The following is a 13770-nucleotide window of genomic DNA, read 5'->3' as shown; positions in this document are numbered from 1 at the left end:
CGGCGCGACAGTGCCGCGCTGCCGTGCCGTACAGCGCGCCGGGGGCAGGCGCCGGACTGAGGCTCTGCGGGCAGCGACCTGGCGGGCCAAAAGCCTCCGTCAGCCAGCACAGTGCCGTTGTGGCCAGTGGTGTCATGGGGGGGCATTAGGAACAGTATTCCCAGGTCGAAGGAGGTGATCCTTTCCATCTGCTCAGACCTGGAGTGCTGCGTCCAGTTCTGGGTTCCTCAGGACAAGAGAGACATGGAGCTCCTGGAGCAGGTCCAGTAGAGAGCAAGAGAAGTGGCTGGAGCATCTCTTAGAAGGAAAGGCTGAGAGAGAGAGAATTCTGTTCACAGAGTCATAGAATATGCTGAGGTGGAAAGCACCCAAAAGGATCATCAGGTCCAACTCCCGGTGCTGCACAGATACTCCAAGAATTACACCGTGTATCTGACAGCATTGTCCAAGTGCCTCCTTACATGCCTCCATCAAGCTTGGTGCTGGCACCAGTTCCCTGAGGAGCCTGTTCCAGTGCTCAGCCACCCTCTGGGTGAAGAACCTTTTTGTAATGTACAGCCTAAACCTGCCCTGATACAGCTTCAGGCCGTTTCCTCAGGTCCTGTCACTGTCACCACAGAGATGAGATCAGTGCCCCTCTCATCACAAGGAAAACTGCAATGAGGTCTCCTCTCAGTCTCCTCCAGGCTGAACAGACCAAGCAACCTCAGATGCTCTTCATACAGGTTCCCCTCAAGGCCCTTCATCATCCTCATGGTCCTCCTTTGGACACTCCAATAGCTTTATATCTCTCTTACACTCTGGCACCCAGAGCTGTCCCCAGCACTCGAGGTGAGGCTGCCCCAGAGCAGAGCAGAGCAGAGCAGAGCAGAGCAGAGCAGAGCAGAGCAGAGCAGGACAATCCCCTCCCTTGCCTGGCTGATGCTCTGCCTGATGTCCCCCACCCACACAGGTGGCCCTCCTGGCTGCCAGGGCACTGCTGACTCGTGTTCAACTTGCCATCAACCATCCCCTTCCCCTTTTGCCTTTGCTGCCTGGCACCCTGGGCTCCTCTTCTCAGGTGTGGATTGCCTGGGGCACAGCAGAAATAAGAATGTGACACAACCTCGATTGAGTGCCCTTGATGCCAGGGTGCGTCAGATGGCACCAGCTCTGCAGATGTGTGGTGGTGTGAAAGGCCATTGGCAAGTGCTGGTTCACCCGAGAGGGGTTGGGTAAGGGCTCCTTAACACAGAAGGTGCTCATAAATGTGCTAATTATTACACTTCATTACAGAGGTAATTCTGTTCTCTTGGTCTTCATTTCACGGAGGTCCCATCACTAATGTTTGCTGAAGTAGCCAAGGTAAGCAGTTCCAGGAAGAGGAAGTCTTTGCAGAGCAGAGCAGAAGTGTGAACCCAGCAGAGGCTGAGGCTCTTACTGGAATTTGGGCTTCCTTGAACACCTTCTTATGGTTCTAGGCATCATAACTGGGAATCCCTGAGAACCAGGCATCCCAGAGAACAGGGATGAGGGAAACACATCATGTGGCTTGGTCCAGCCAAATTCCAACATGTTTTCTGATGGGCCCTACAAAATCACAGTAAAACTTGTCAGTTATCACTCCTGGTGATCCTTGTGCCTCCCAGCCTCCCCCTGCGTGTAGATGCTGCCTTTTCCTGTGCAGCTGGGGGAGAAACCTGGAGGGCTGCTGTGCCATGTGACCAGGGTGTGCTGTGAGATGGAACACAGGACAGAGCATAGGACACAGAGGTGCAAGTTAAAAAGGGTGTAGCAGAGCTCTGCTCTGTCTTTTAGGCCAGTTTCAGCAACTCTCAACTGCTTACACTGAGGAGCAACCTTTTATGCAAAAGGTCTGCCTTTCTGCAGTCCCTTGACTGCCACACTGATGTTGCTTTCCAGTTCTGAGGCCAGTTCTGTATGCCCTCTCCTGAGGAGTAACATGGTCCTGCAGCTCCTGTAAATGTGTCCTGAGTCTTCTGAATGTGGACTGCACGTATGAATTGCAGTGTTTTCTAAAGACATATTTGGAAAGAGTCTGGCATTCTCTGTCTCAAGAGCTGGTCCAGACTCCTTAGTTCTGATGGAAGTTGTGTCAGGAGCTCCTGGGTGTGTCTGAAGTAAATAGAAATTGAGTGAGATTTTCAGATAATACAGCTGCATACCCAAAACCTCCCATGAGATCTTAAATTGATCACTGCTCTTTATACAGATTTTAGTCAATGAAAATGCACTGAAGGCTGTACTTGGTAACAATCATACAGTGTTGATACTTTGTTCTGACTAACCATAACCACAACCATTTCATCATGGAAAAAAATAGTCCTTTCTTTGCCAGCAGCTGATGTGTGGGCCTGACTGGATTTTGCTACCCAAAAGGGTCACCAGAGATGGAGATCCAAAGATAGCCTGGTTGCCAGTTACTCCTGCTGCCATGCTGAAGATGGGAAGGGTGGTGACAGCATCTAGAGTCTTTATGAGTTACCATCCATCCCCTGGACTATGGCTCAGTAACAGAGGCAGTAGAGCCAGAAGTGTTTCTCTGCCTCCTGCTGCTTACTCTCTATTTTGCTTTCCCCTGTGGCTGCCTGCAGGCTTCTTTTAGCTTGATATTTAATTTTCTGATTGACTTGGAATTCAGTGCATTGTTCATTAAAAGCTGAGCTGGAAAAGATGATGAGATGCAATTGAAAAGAAATGGTGACTTCTTAGTAGCAGTTACAGTCTGTTACTCTGGCATACCTGGTTACACTGAGACCCACAAACTAATTCTTGTTTTTGTTTTATTTCCATACTTAGAGTGTGTGAGAGAGGAATCAACTTCTGGTCTTTTTCTGAAGTATAGAGAGCTGGTAGAAGTGACAGTGAAAGTAATTTAGTTACCTATTGAGAAGAATAGAGTACGGGCTTCCTGTGCATCTTGATACTACTTGCTTTCTGTTGTTTATAGTTAGATAGACCTGCTAAAAGTGTCATCGAAGTGACAATTAAAGTGAGTTATTTTAGCCTTTTTCTAAAGTTGGTTCAAAACAGTGAGCTGTAGAGCCATTTGTCCTTATTTCTCAGCTCACTATTTCAAGAGCAGATGGAGTGTGACATTTACATGTCCTAGAATCAGTGTTCCTGGAAGAATTTCTGAGATCCTCTGAAATCCAGTATTATAGTTGAATGTTGTGACTGAAGGCTAGTCTTTTCCTCTTGTTCTGTTTTCCATATAAAGACCATGAGTGCTCTTTGCTTACCAGACCTGTATTACAAGCCCTGTATTCCTAATAGATCTTGGGAAGAAAGCACTATTTTCTTCAAATTCTTGGGAAATTCCAACTATATTCCAGCAAAATTGAATCCATGTTTCTCCTCTCAAGATGTACTTATCTATTAGCACAGGATTTTTTTTTTCTGTTGGGATTTTGTGTGATAATTATTTATTTTAGAGGAAGTACCATGTTCAGTTCTGTGCTGTTTCCTGAACTCAGGTGTATTTCATACTTTGTGGTAACACCCTCTTTTATTAATGCTGAGTGTTTGATTAATGTACATTTGAGGATCTCTATAGTGTCAGTTGTATCACTTCAGCATAGAAAACTACCCATAACTCTGAAAACAAGTTTCTGCTTCCCCTTCCACCACTGAAGAAATGCTGAAGATTGGAATTTCTTCACAGATACTTACAAATGTTTACTGTAGAAAAAAAATCAAATGAAAAATAGCAATTCAGTGTTAAAGCTTAACACCGACTTTTGTTCAGAGGCCATTAAATGTAAGATTTATTATCGGAAGTTCCACTGAGACAATGAGCAATGCTTTGTTCGCAGTAGTTTGGAATAATGATCCATTGGATATCTGACTACAGACTAGACAGTTGCATGAGGAACATCTAAAACCTCCTGCAAAAAAATGCTGAAGTCTCAGCAAAACTGGGCTGAAGTCTCAGTTTAGTGTTGTGACATGACATGCCTGAGAAATGGCTAATCTGGGGAGGAGCAGCCAGTGGAAGAAAGATATTTTTCTACTTCCCCTTCCCTTTTCTTTGTTTTCTTTACTTTGTTGCCTTGGGTAAAGTCAGAGCAAGTTCAACCTGGTGAGCTGAACCTAAACAGTTAACAGGTATTCAATACCCTCTTGGATGCTTGAAAGTAACTTTTCTGCCTGAGGTCTCCTGTTGAACTGTTGTCCTCTATTCTGCTGACTCTCCAGTACACCATGACAGTGCATCCTACCTCCCATTTGATCAATGCACAGTTGGAAATATATGTGTTTTCTAATTATGATGCATGTGTATCTCACATGCCAGGGCTTAAGGAAGAATAACATGCATGCAGTCTGTAGACTTACTCTTCCAATGTCTAAACACCTTTTCTTTCCCTCTCTATTAGGTTTTTCCAATCTTAAAAAAAATCTTAAAAAAAAAAAAAAGGAAATTAACACCAATGTAGTTGTTTCACTGCACCTAGATCCAGATGCATCAAAATTACTTTTTGATATCACAGTTGTCATAATTACTGCAAAGAATTCTGTATACACAACATGCAGTAAATCATTGTTTCTCTTAGCAACCACTACATTAAGAGTAAACACACTGATTTCCTATACTATTCCGAAGGACAGAATATTCTAATATCAGTTCAGATGGGAGAACTCATATAGACAGACATTCAAAATGAATGCTATTGAAAATGCAACTTATTGTGAATTGCTATGTATATATCACTGCTTACAAAAACTTGAATGTATCTGTCTGGGGTGAATGTGAAAAAAATCAACCGTATGTAGTTGTTGAAAGATAAGCCACTAGAAGCATATCTTACTGGTGTAATTTATTGAAGATGAACCTACTACATGACCATGGATTCAACAAAGTGTGAGAATTTATAGCTCTCTAATGTGATATTCAGTTTCTTTTCTTTCGTGTTTTTTGAGTCTATAGGATGCAAGAAAATCTGTCAGTTTTTGACAGCATTAGCTATTTTAACTATTTAGCTATAAATGAGGAAACACTGCATTTCATAATGTGGTCAAATGATGTTCAGGACTCTTACACTGTAAAAGTATACCATGACTGTTTGCTCCAAAGCCCCCACAGTTCTGCTTTAGTTTCTTTATATGCTCTAGCACTCAGTAATGTTGGCTTTATAAAGAAAATGGAAGCCAAACATCAGCATTTGTATCAAGAAAAAAATTTAATTGGTAAGTTGTTTCAAAAATATTCTACAAATTTATTCTTATATTTATAATCAGAAAGTTCTGTAAGGTGAAAACATTTCACTGTTGTCCTTGGAGACAGGCTTCTGTAGATATATCAAAATAACAATGCTTCAAAGCAGGAAAGAAAATGTTACGTGATAAAGAAATTAAAGGTGCCTATTTCGCAGTGCAAATGATACAATATATTGGCGCTGACTCCAACAGCAAGGAGTCAATCTTCTCTTCAGGTTTAGCATACAATCATAATAAATTCCTGAAGTAGAGGGAAACAAAAATACCTGGCCTGGGTCATCCAAATCACTTCAAAATAACAATCACTGTGAAATATTCTTTGTACTTGTTAGTGTGTAAGGCAACAATCTTTTCTATACTTACTAAAGGTGCAGTTATTAGATATATAGACCTTATGTTCTGGAATAAAATAAAGATACACAACCTGACCACACTGACAACAGTGCTGTCTGCTGCTGTTGTTTTCTTCCCTCCCGTTTACCTTCTTCCTTAAAAAGATGTGAAATTGTCAACACAAAATTCACAATGTAATTTCCCCACAGAAAATAAATTTCCCCACAGAAAAGAAGTGTACAGATATTTTTTCAGAAGAGGTTTGAGACTGAAATGTGAGATTAAGACAGACATGCAGAACAATAGGAGATACAACAAATCTCTCAGCTGAATTCAGATTTCCCATACTCCTTTGATTATTGGCAAGGGAAACTTGCCAGACTCTAGAGAACTGAACTACAGCTGCCTGGTATTTGGATTCAGCTCTTCCTGGAATTGTTGCCTTCTCATACCAGCCTCAAACCACCAATCCCCATACAGACTAAATTTAGGATGGATAAATAACCAACCACATGACATTTCATCAGAAATCTCATTCCACTGCTTGTGCAGGATAGAATGATGATTTCTGTAATAATTCAGTGGCAGCACCTCACATTAAATAGTACTTTTTTTAAAACTGTGTAACAAAGCAGTCTTTTATTGTACCGACTTCATTTTATACTAGAAATCTCTCACCTGGTGTATCAAATACTACTAGAAATAACAAGCCAATCATTGTCTGACGCTACCTTCAGTGGTTTCATGGCCTCACCCAGAAAGCTCCAGCCATTTACAGTTTTCACATTTTTAGGGACTACTTTCCATAAACTATCTTTTAATAGCTTCAAATGACTGTTGACTTGGAGAAGAATCTCTGAAACTACAGCTGTTCCTTAATTATTTTGAGCAGCATGTAACTTCCTCAGAGGAGGATCTGTTTTCCCAGGGCTTTTCATTCAAATGAGCCTTCCAACAGCTTGTGGATGGCTAAAGGCTGATTGTATTGTGCTAGAGGTAACACTCCAGTTATGATTTTGGTATTAAAATGATATCTGTGTTTCTGATTTGATTCCAGCTCATTTGTTCAGAATGAGGCATACGCTGAACCACAGAAACATATTCTACAAAAGTCAATATGTGCTTGCGGATGACATGGACAGAGATCTCACTAAAATTAGTTCTTCAACTCTACATATTTCTTCATTTGCTAGGTACACAAATGAAAAATAGATATTTATACAGCTTGCACTATCAATACTTCTCACAGAGTTACAGAAAAGGTGAAAGACACATATCCTATCATTTTTAGTTTTATATCACACTATGCTGGGGGGAATTTACAAATATGTTCTGTTAGGTTTCTATAGGCTTACACAGAACACTTACAAAAGGTATGCAAGATGACTCTAAGTTCATGTCTCAGAATGAACCAAATTGCTGTGTCCATTGGGAGAAAATTGCAGTATTTAACAGACTTCTGTGGTGAGCCACAGGATTATCCTCACACAGAAACAGGTGCTGAATGTTTAAAGCATGAATGCTGCATACTGCTCAAAGGTCTTCTGACATGTTACATTCATGAACATGATGTAGGTTTTTCCAATAACCTAGAATATTGGTAAGAATATTAAAAAAATTAAGACCTATATGAGCTTACTGTAAAACAGTAAAAACAGACAGACATAGTTCTTTCTCTGTATCAAATGAACTCTCAGGAATAAAACTGAGTCTGGTACAATTCAGGTTTAAATATTAGTGCAAGCTAAATTTCAATTTTAAAAAAAGAACTTGAAGGATAATATTCCCTTCTCATGTGATTCCCATACAGTGATGCACAGCTGCAAACTGATTTGATACAACATCAGTAGGTCTATTAGGGACATCTGTTTTCAGATATTGTATTATGCTATATTCTATACATACTTATAAATGGATGAAAGAATAGAATACTTCTAATAAAAATATACAGTTCTATAGCTTACAGCACTAGCTGAACTAAGTAAATTTAATAAATTCCAGTATGCTTTGTAGTAAAAACTATTGGCAGCTTTTTAATATTTAATATAGTTTTAGAAAATTTAAAGTGTAAGCACAACACTCCTTGGCCAATGTATGTATGGAAAATGTCATTGGAATAAAGCCAGGAAATCAGTCCTCTGTGGTATCACTGGATTTGTTAAAAACACATGATTTCAAATTTGAATTGGAAGTCTTTTCATCTTGATTTGCAGCTGTGCAAGCAAGTGTAAAATGCTGCCAAATCCACTGTAGTTTACTTTGCAAAGGCAGAGGCTTTTTTTTTGCTCTTAAGTATAACATCTCTGGCCATTGCCTTCACAGAAGTGAAAGGTTTCATTGTCTAGTGAAGTCAAATCTTTTATTTTTAGTAGGGAGTTGTTTTAAGTGAGAAAAAAACGTCCAGAACTGCTACTTCCCTACTATTCATCCATGTGGTACAGAGGTAGATATTTGCATCTGGGAGACTTTGAAGAAGTGGCATAGAAGAGAGTCAGGCTGTATGCGTTGGCAGAATGTCCCACCATGCACAGGAATTAATGTGTCCTAGTTTAAAACCTGTAATTTTTTAAAGCCTTACAAATGCTCTGAAAGTTATCTCCTGGTATTGAATAAGCCTTTTTTTTTCTTTCTTTTTTTTTTTTTTCTTTTTTTCTTTTGGGAAGTATTCTTTGCCTTTTCTTTTGGAGTTCTGGTAATTGCTATGGGAGGGCAGGGGCTGAATGGAGAAGAATCAGTTAAAGAAAACTTAATGAAGCCTCACAAGGAGAGCCTATTAAATACAGGTAGCGTGCCGTGGCAGGATTTCACAACCAAGCACTCTAAGAGCAAATGTATATAAGAACAGTAGTCAACATTATTTGACTTAATATGGTTGATTGGCTAGCAACTATGAAAACATACAGTTATATTTACATTCAATTTTCAAACTAGAATAGCACTTCATGTAACTTAAGGTTTGTCTAGATGTAATGCACAAACTGAACGTTTTACTTGCTGCTTTCTTACAAATGAGTGTAAGAAATCACTCTGAAAGTGATTTCTACTTTTTTTGTTGCTTCAAAACTTATTAAAAGGTTCTTCTGATTGTAAATAAGTAGACTTGTATCATCTTTAAAGTCATTCATGCAATGAAAGTGCTGAGAATAAGTACAGAAATTTTAGAAAACCAGTAAGCTTCCTCATAATTATCCTTACAAAAACCTTTTAGACTTGAGACCAATATTAGACAAACCAAAAACATAAGCAAGCTAGGCACTGTCAATGTCAGGTCAAATCCAAGGAAATTGGTATTTTGTAGTGCTGCACTTTTGATATGCCAATGAAAATGAATTAATTTTCATCAGACTCCATGGGTATTTGTTTTGTAGCATTACTATGGAATTTTCATATAGGTCTGAGTCCAAAATACAAAACAGGAAACAATGCATTTTCCATGGGTAGTCCCAGAAAAAAATCAATTCCAGCAGCAATATTTGCATATTTTTATGCCAAATACAGAATTAAGAATGAGAACGGAGCACAGCATTAAGAATGAGAACAGAGCACAGCCTGTTTTACTCTTTTTTTCTTCTTCTTCTTTTGGAAGAATTGATGGCTCCTTCCTCCTGTTTGTTTTAATCTGTAATTAACAGCTTTTCTTCCAAAATATGCTTCTGTAAACACCTAATTAAGGTGCCTGCTCAGTTGGAATGGGTTGCAGCAGGTAGAATTTTTTTTCTCTCTTTGTATTTAAAACAGAAAGGACATGTCCTTCATTTCCAACACCAATTTATGTACTTAGCAGAGTGCATCCTGGCATACTGCTGACTGCTGCAGTCATGCATAACAACAGGAAACAGCAAAGAGTAAGTGCACATTAGCTCATGTAAGTAAATGTCAAGTATTTTGTCACAGCACTAAATCATCACTGAAGTTATATAAAGCTTTTCTCTTTAGCTCTTTGACACACAGCCTAAATAGAATTTTGACTTATATAAGTAACCACTGCTAATACAAAATAACCATGTCTGCACAAATACAATGAACTGTCACTTCTCTACTGTGACTGTCCAGCACTCCAGCAGTGCCTGCACTCTCAGCCACATGGGTAGATGAGACTGGTACAGGATTTACCAAAGCCATGGAAATTGGCATGTGAGTCTGAGAGCAGGACCAATCTTCCCTGTCTACAACTTCAAATTGCATGTCTATGGCTACTCACCTCAGATGCCAAAACTGTCCTTGTCAGTGCAGGCCCAGAACAGCAATAGCAGCCATAGACAGAAAGGAGTGGAGTCTGCCAGACGGTGTTACTGTAGCTGGCATGGCCAGCATGGACTGTGCTGCATCTGTGTTTCACTGTGCTTTGTGCAGGAAGGTTGACACTGCTTGGAAGCGCTTGGTTTATTTGGCTTGCACTTCACTGCTTATCCACCACAGCTCTAACTGGATAGGATCCTCAGCACTCAAACACATGCACTCTGTTGAATGTGTTTTGGGAAGGATCTGGTGGCAAATTGATACAGAGAGCGAGGTGTCAGTGAACTTTCCAAAGAGGCTGTGATGCCCCATGGGGTATGTTCCTGTGAGCTTATAGCAGACGGTGCTGGAAGCCAAATGCTTCTGCCTGCCACAAGGCCTGCACACCCTCATCCTGCCAGCAGAGCATTCACTAGGGCCTATCAGGAATGTCTAGTACCAGGTTCTGCCTCTCTTCCTGCTTGTAACTTTCATGGGTGGTGAGGCACTGGCATAGGCTGTCTAAAGAAGCTGTTCTATCCCTGGAAGTGTTCAAGGCCAGATAGGATGGGGGTTTGAGCATCCTGCTCTGGAGAAAGATATTCAGGCATGCAGGGGAGTTGGAACCAGATAATCTTTAAAGTTCCTTCCAACCCAAACCAGTCTATGAATCTGTGACTCTATGTTGCACCTCTACTGCCCACCCCACTGTACCCAAAACACTGAACCAGCTGCTCTGTGACATCAGCCCTGGGGCCAAAGGTACTGCAGGCATTAGTTGGCGGCTGCACTGAATAAGCCCTCCACTTCTTGCAGCTGATACATGCCACTGGCATGTATGAATTAGCATGTGATGAATTTGCTGTGCCTCCTTGTCCTGCTGGCCATGTGCAGGTCTGTGCTCAGCACATGGGACACCTGTGGGTAAGTGGCCTCAGGCTCTTGGAGGCAGTTTGAACAACATTTGAGGGGTTTTCCTTGTCCCCTCTGGCCACACTACTGTTTTGTGAGCCCCATGCGGGAGCTTCATTTCCTTGACAGTACCCAGGCTGCTGCACAACTTGTCCATGAGGCTCAAGCAGAAATAGGGTTGGACAGACACATGCCTTATGGGATTCCCTGGCTCTGCTGTCTGTGCAAACAGTGCTATATGGGGAGGGAAGTTCACTCCTTCAGCTTGAGCAGCAGCAAGCCATCAAGCAGGACAGCAATGACTTTCTGTTTACAGAGGGATCTGTGGTCTCTGGCCCATGTCTGCTTTCTATGGCCCCATGGCTTACGACTATGACCCTGTGGCTCCAGACCATAGCAAACTGCACATTGTCAGTGGGACAGCTGTCCAGCCAGGAACCTGGGCCGGGATTGTCAGCATCCAGGACCCCCAGGAACCAGGCACAGGGCATATCTGTGGAGGGTCCCTCATCAGCACAGAGTGGGTCGTTACAGCCGCCCACTGCTTCATCAATGCCAGGTAGGGAGCAGAAGAGAACAGGTACATCTCCATAACACCAGCAGGTACCCTGCTGGCAGCACCATGGGCTACTCCCATTCTGTTTCCCTGCAATATGCGCAATACCTGGGCATTGCAGACCCCAGCTGAGAGACTACTCAGAACATTCTGTGCTCTTGCCACTGCTTCCTAGAAGCCTTAGATGAAGATTATCGGAGCGTAAGTCATGTTTAGGTATGACTTAGAACTGTCATATGTACTGCTTTCTTCTCTGACTTACAAGCAGAGGACAGGGAGCTCTTGTGCTGCTGCATCACATGGCTCTGCTCCCTCTCACCTATTTCTCCACATGCTTCTTAGGAACAGCAACATGTGGCACGTAGTGACTGGGGCCACCCGGTTGACTCAGCTGGGGCCTGAGGTGCAAGTGCGCCAGATTAAGCAGGTACGGGTTCATGAACACTATACTCCCGGTGAGCAGATGAATGACATCGCTTTGCTGAAATTGGACCAGCCCATCGTATGCAGCCACTACATACAGCTGGGCTGTGTGCCCAACACCACACTGAAAGTGTCCGAACTGAAAACCTGTTACATTGCTGGCTGGGGTTCTACCACTGCAAGAGGTGAGTTTCCAAAAAGGACACATGCTCTGAGGGCAAACTTGGCACACCAGGGAGGTGGGTTGGGCTTCCCAACAGCAGAGGCCAAAGCCAGAGTCAGGCTGCAGGTTGTCTGCCTCTGGAGAGGTAGTCCTGGACCATTCCCCAAAGCCAGATAGAAGGGGAAAAGCAGAGCAACATGGTATTTGCCTAGGGAATCCCAGGGAAGCCCTAGGGAAGAGCTTCACCCCCCAACAGGGGAGGGGAATGGCCAAGAAACTGCTGTATGCTAATTTCTTTCTGTGCTCACAGCTCAAAGGCCAAGCGATGTCCTGCAGGAGGCCAAGGTCCACCTCATTGATGCCCAGCTCTGTAACAGCAGCCTCTGGTATACAGGGGCCATCCACACTCAAAACCTCTGTGCTGGTTACCCAGTGGGTGGCATTGACCCCTGCCAGGTAGGAGTGTGAGACAAGTCACTCAGCCCCCCGCAGCGCAGGCAGCCTGAGCAGCACCACCCCAACACAGCCCTGGGCCTGCTTTGCCTGTCCAGTCACCCTCCCAGCCCCGGCTGCCCACCACTCTTAGGGCTTCCCTCCCCTTCCCCATTTGCAGGTCCTTGCCCAGTGCCCCCACTGTCCCAGAGGCCTGGCATTACACCCAGAAAGCACATCTAGTGCTCTTGGCAGTCAAGAGGTCCAGATGTCAACCCTGGAATATCCATCCTTTGCACATCCAGGATCACTGCGCAGAGATGAGAGACAGTCCTGCCATACAAGTCCCTGACCTGCACCCAGCCAAAGTTCTGGAGGCTCCAGCACCTGAGCTGAGACCTCCTCTACCAAGAATACAGCTCTGTCATGGGCTGTGAGGGAGAAGGATATAGCTCTAGTGCTGACAGCAGCCACCCAACATTACCTTATTCCCCTCTTGTTCCAATGCAGGCTGACAGTGGTGGTCCTTTGGTGTGCAAAGATAACAATGCTGCCTTCTTCTGGCTTGTTGGTGTGACCAGCTGGGGAAAAGGCTGTGAGAGAGCAAACCAGCCTGGAGTCTACACCTCCATTCAGCACTTCTATGACTGGATCCTGGTCCAGATAGACCCACAGCTAGACAAAAGGGCATCAAGACATTCTATGACTTCCATAAACCCCTCTCAGAAGCCAAGACCAACACCAACAGCATTGGATGAGTTTAGCTCCTCCCCATTTTCAATGCAGAAACTGGTGGAATTTTTTACTCAGGTGCATGAGCTCCTTCAGGTCCTAAGGAGAAAACTGGCAAGAGAAGCAGGATGAACAGGATCCAGTGCAGGCTGCAGTGAACCATGATAATTTTCTTCTGGGGCAGCGCCTGTTGATCCAAAGGCAGGCTCAGTGCCTAAGGCCTGCTCATGCTTCTCCTGTGTGCACACAAATCCTGAATCTGAATTTAGCTGTGGAAATAAAGTTTCCTGATTTCACTCTTAATGGTGTTTTCAGTCTCCCATGCAAGGCAAAGATTTCCACACCTGGTACGTGCAAAATCAGGCTGATGACAGACATCAGGCACAATAGAAAAGGTCCGTCTAAAGGACTGAAACTCTGCTTGGTCAGAGAGGAGGGCAGGGGTGAAGTAGAAGAAGGGAACACAGGTGACAGAGCAACAGGGGACTTACAGATCTAAGAAACAGCAGATGGATGTCCATAATGTCTTAGGCTGCCTGCTGGTGGGATCCTTCTGTGTTTGTGTGTGTGGAGTGCACTGGGGAAAAAGTGGACTCTTTTATGACCAAGGAGACATGGTTTGTAGAAAGACCCAAGCTTTGCACTGAGGACTGGGTAAGGAACTTGACATCCAGCCACAAACAGTACATGGATAAATTTCAATTAATTTCTATACTGTTATTTGAGGACCATGCTGTGCTTATTAATATAGGGAGTGAAGATGTGTCCATGTTTCACTAAGAAA

General features: G+C 43.2%; 1 protein-coding gene across 1 annotated transcript; it reads left to right on the top strand.

Annotated features, from left to right (window-relative positions):
- Nucleotides 1-11125: 11125 nt before the first annotated feature.
- On the top strand, nucleotides 11126-13118 carry LOC131572643 (acrosin-like). The gene is made up of 4 exons (XM_058825893.1): nucleotides 11126-11239; nucleotides 11579-11844; nucleotides 12133-12278; nucleotides 12765-13118. Exons 2-4 carry the CDS (start codon nucleotides 11589-11591, stop codon nucleotides 13116-13118), a joined length of 756 nt encoding a protein of 251 aa, XP_058681876.1. The 5' UTR covers nucleotides 11126-11239; nucleotides 11579-11588.
- Nucleotides 13119-13770: the final 652 nt, after the last annotated feature.

Source organism: Poecile atricapillus, chromosome Z (assembly GCF_030490865.1).
Source record: "Poecile atricapillus isolate bPoeAtr1 chromosome Z, bPoeAtr1.hap1, whole genome shotgun sequence".
Taxonomy (NCBI): Eukaryota; Metazoa; Chordata; class Aves; order Passeriformes; family Paridae; genus Poecile; species Poecile atricapillus.
This window is presented reverse-complemented; position numbering and strand designations above follow the sequence as displayed.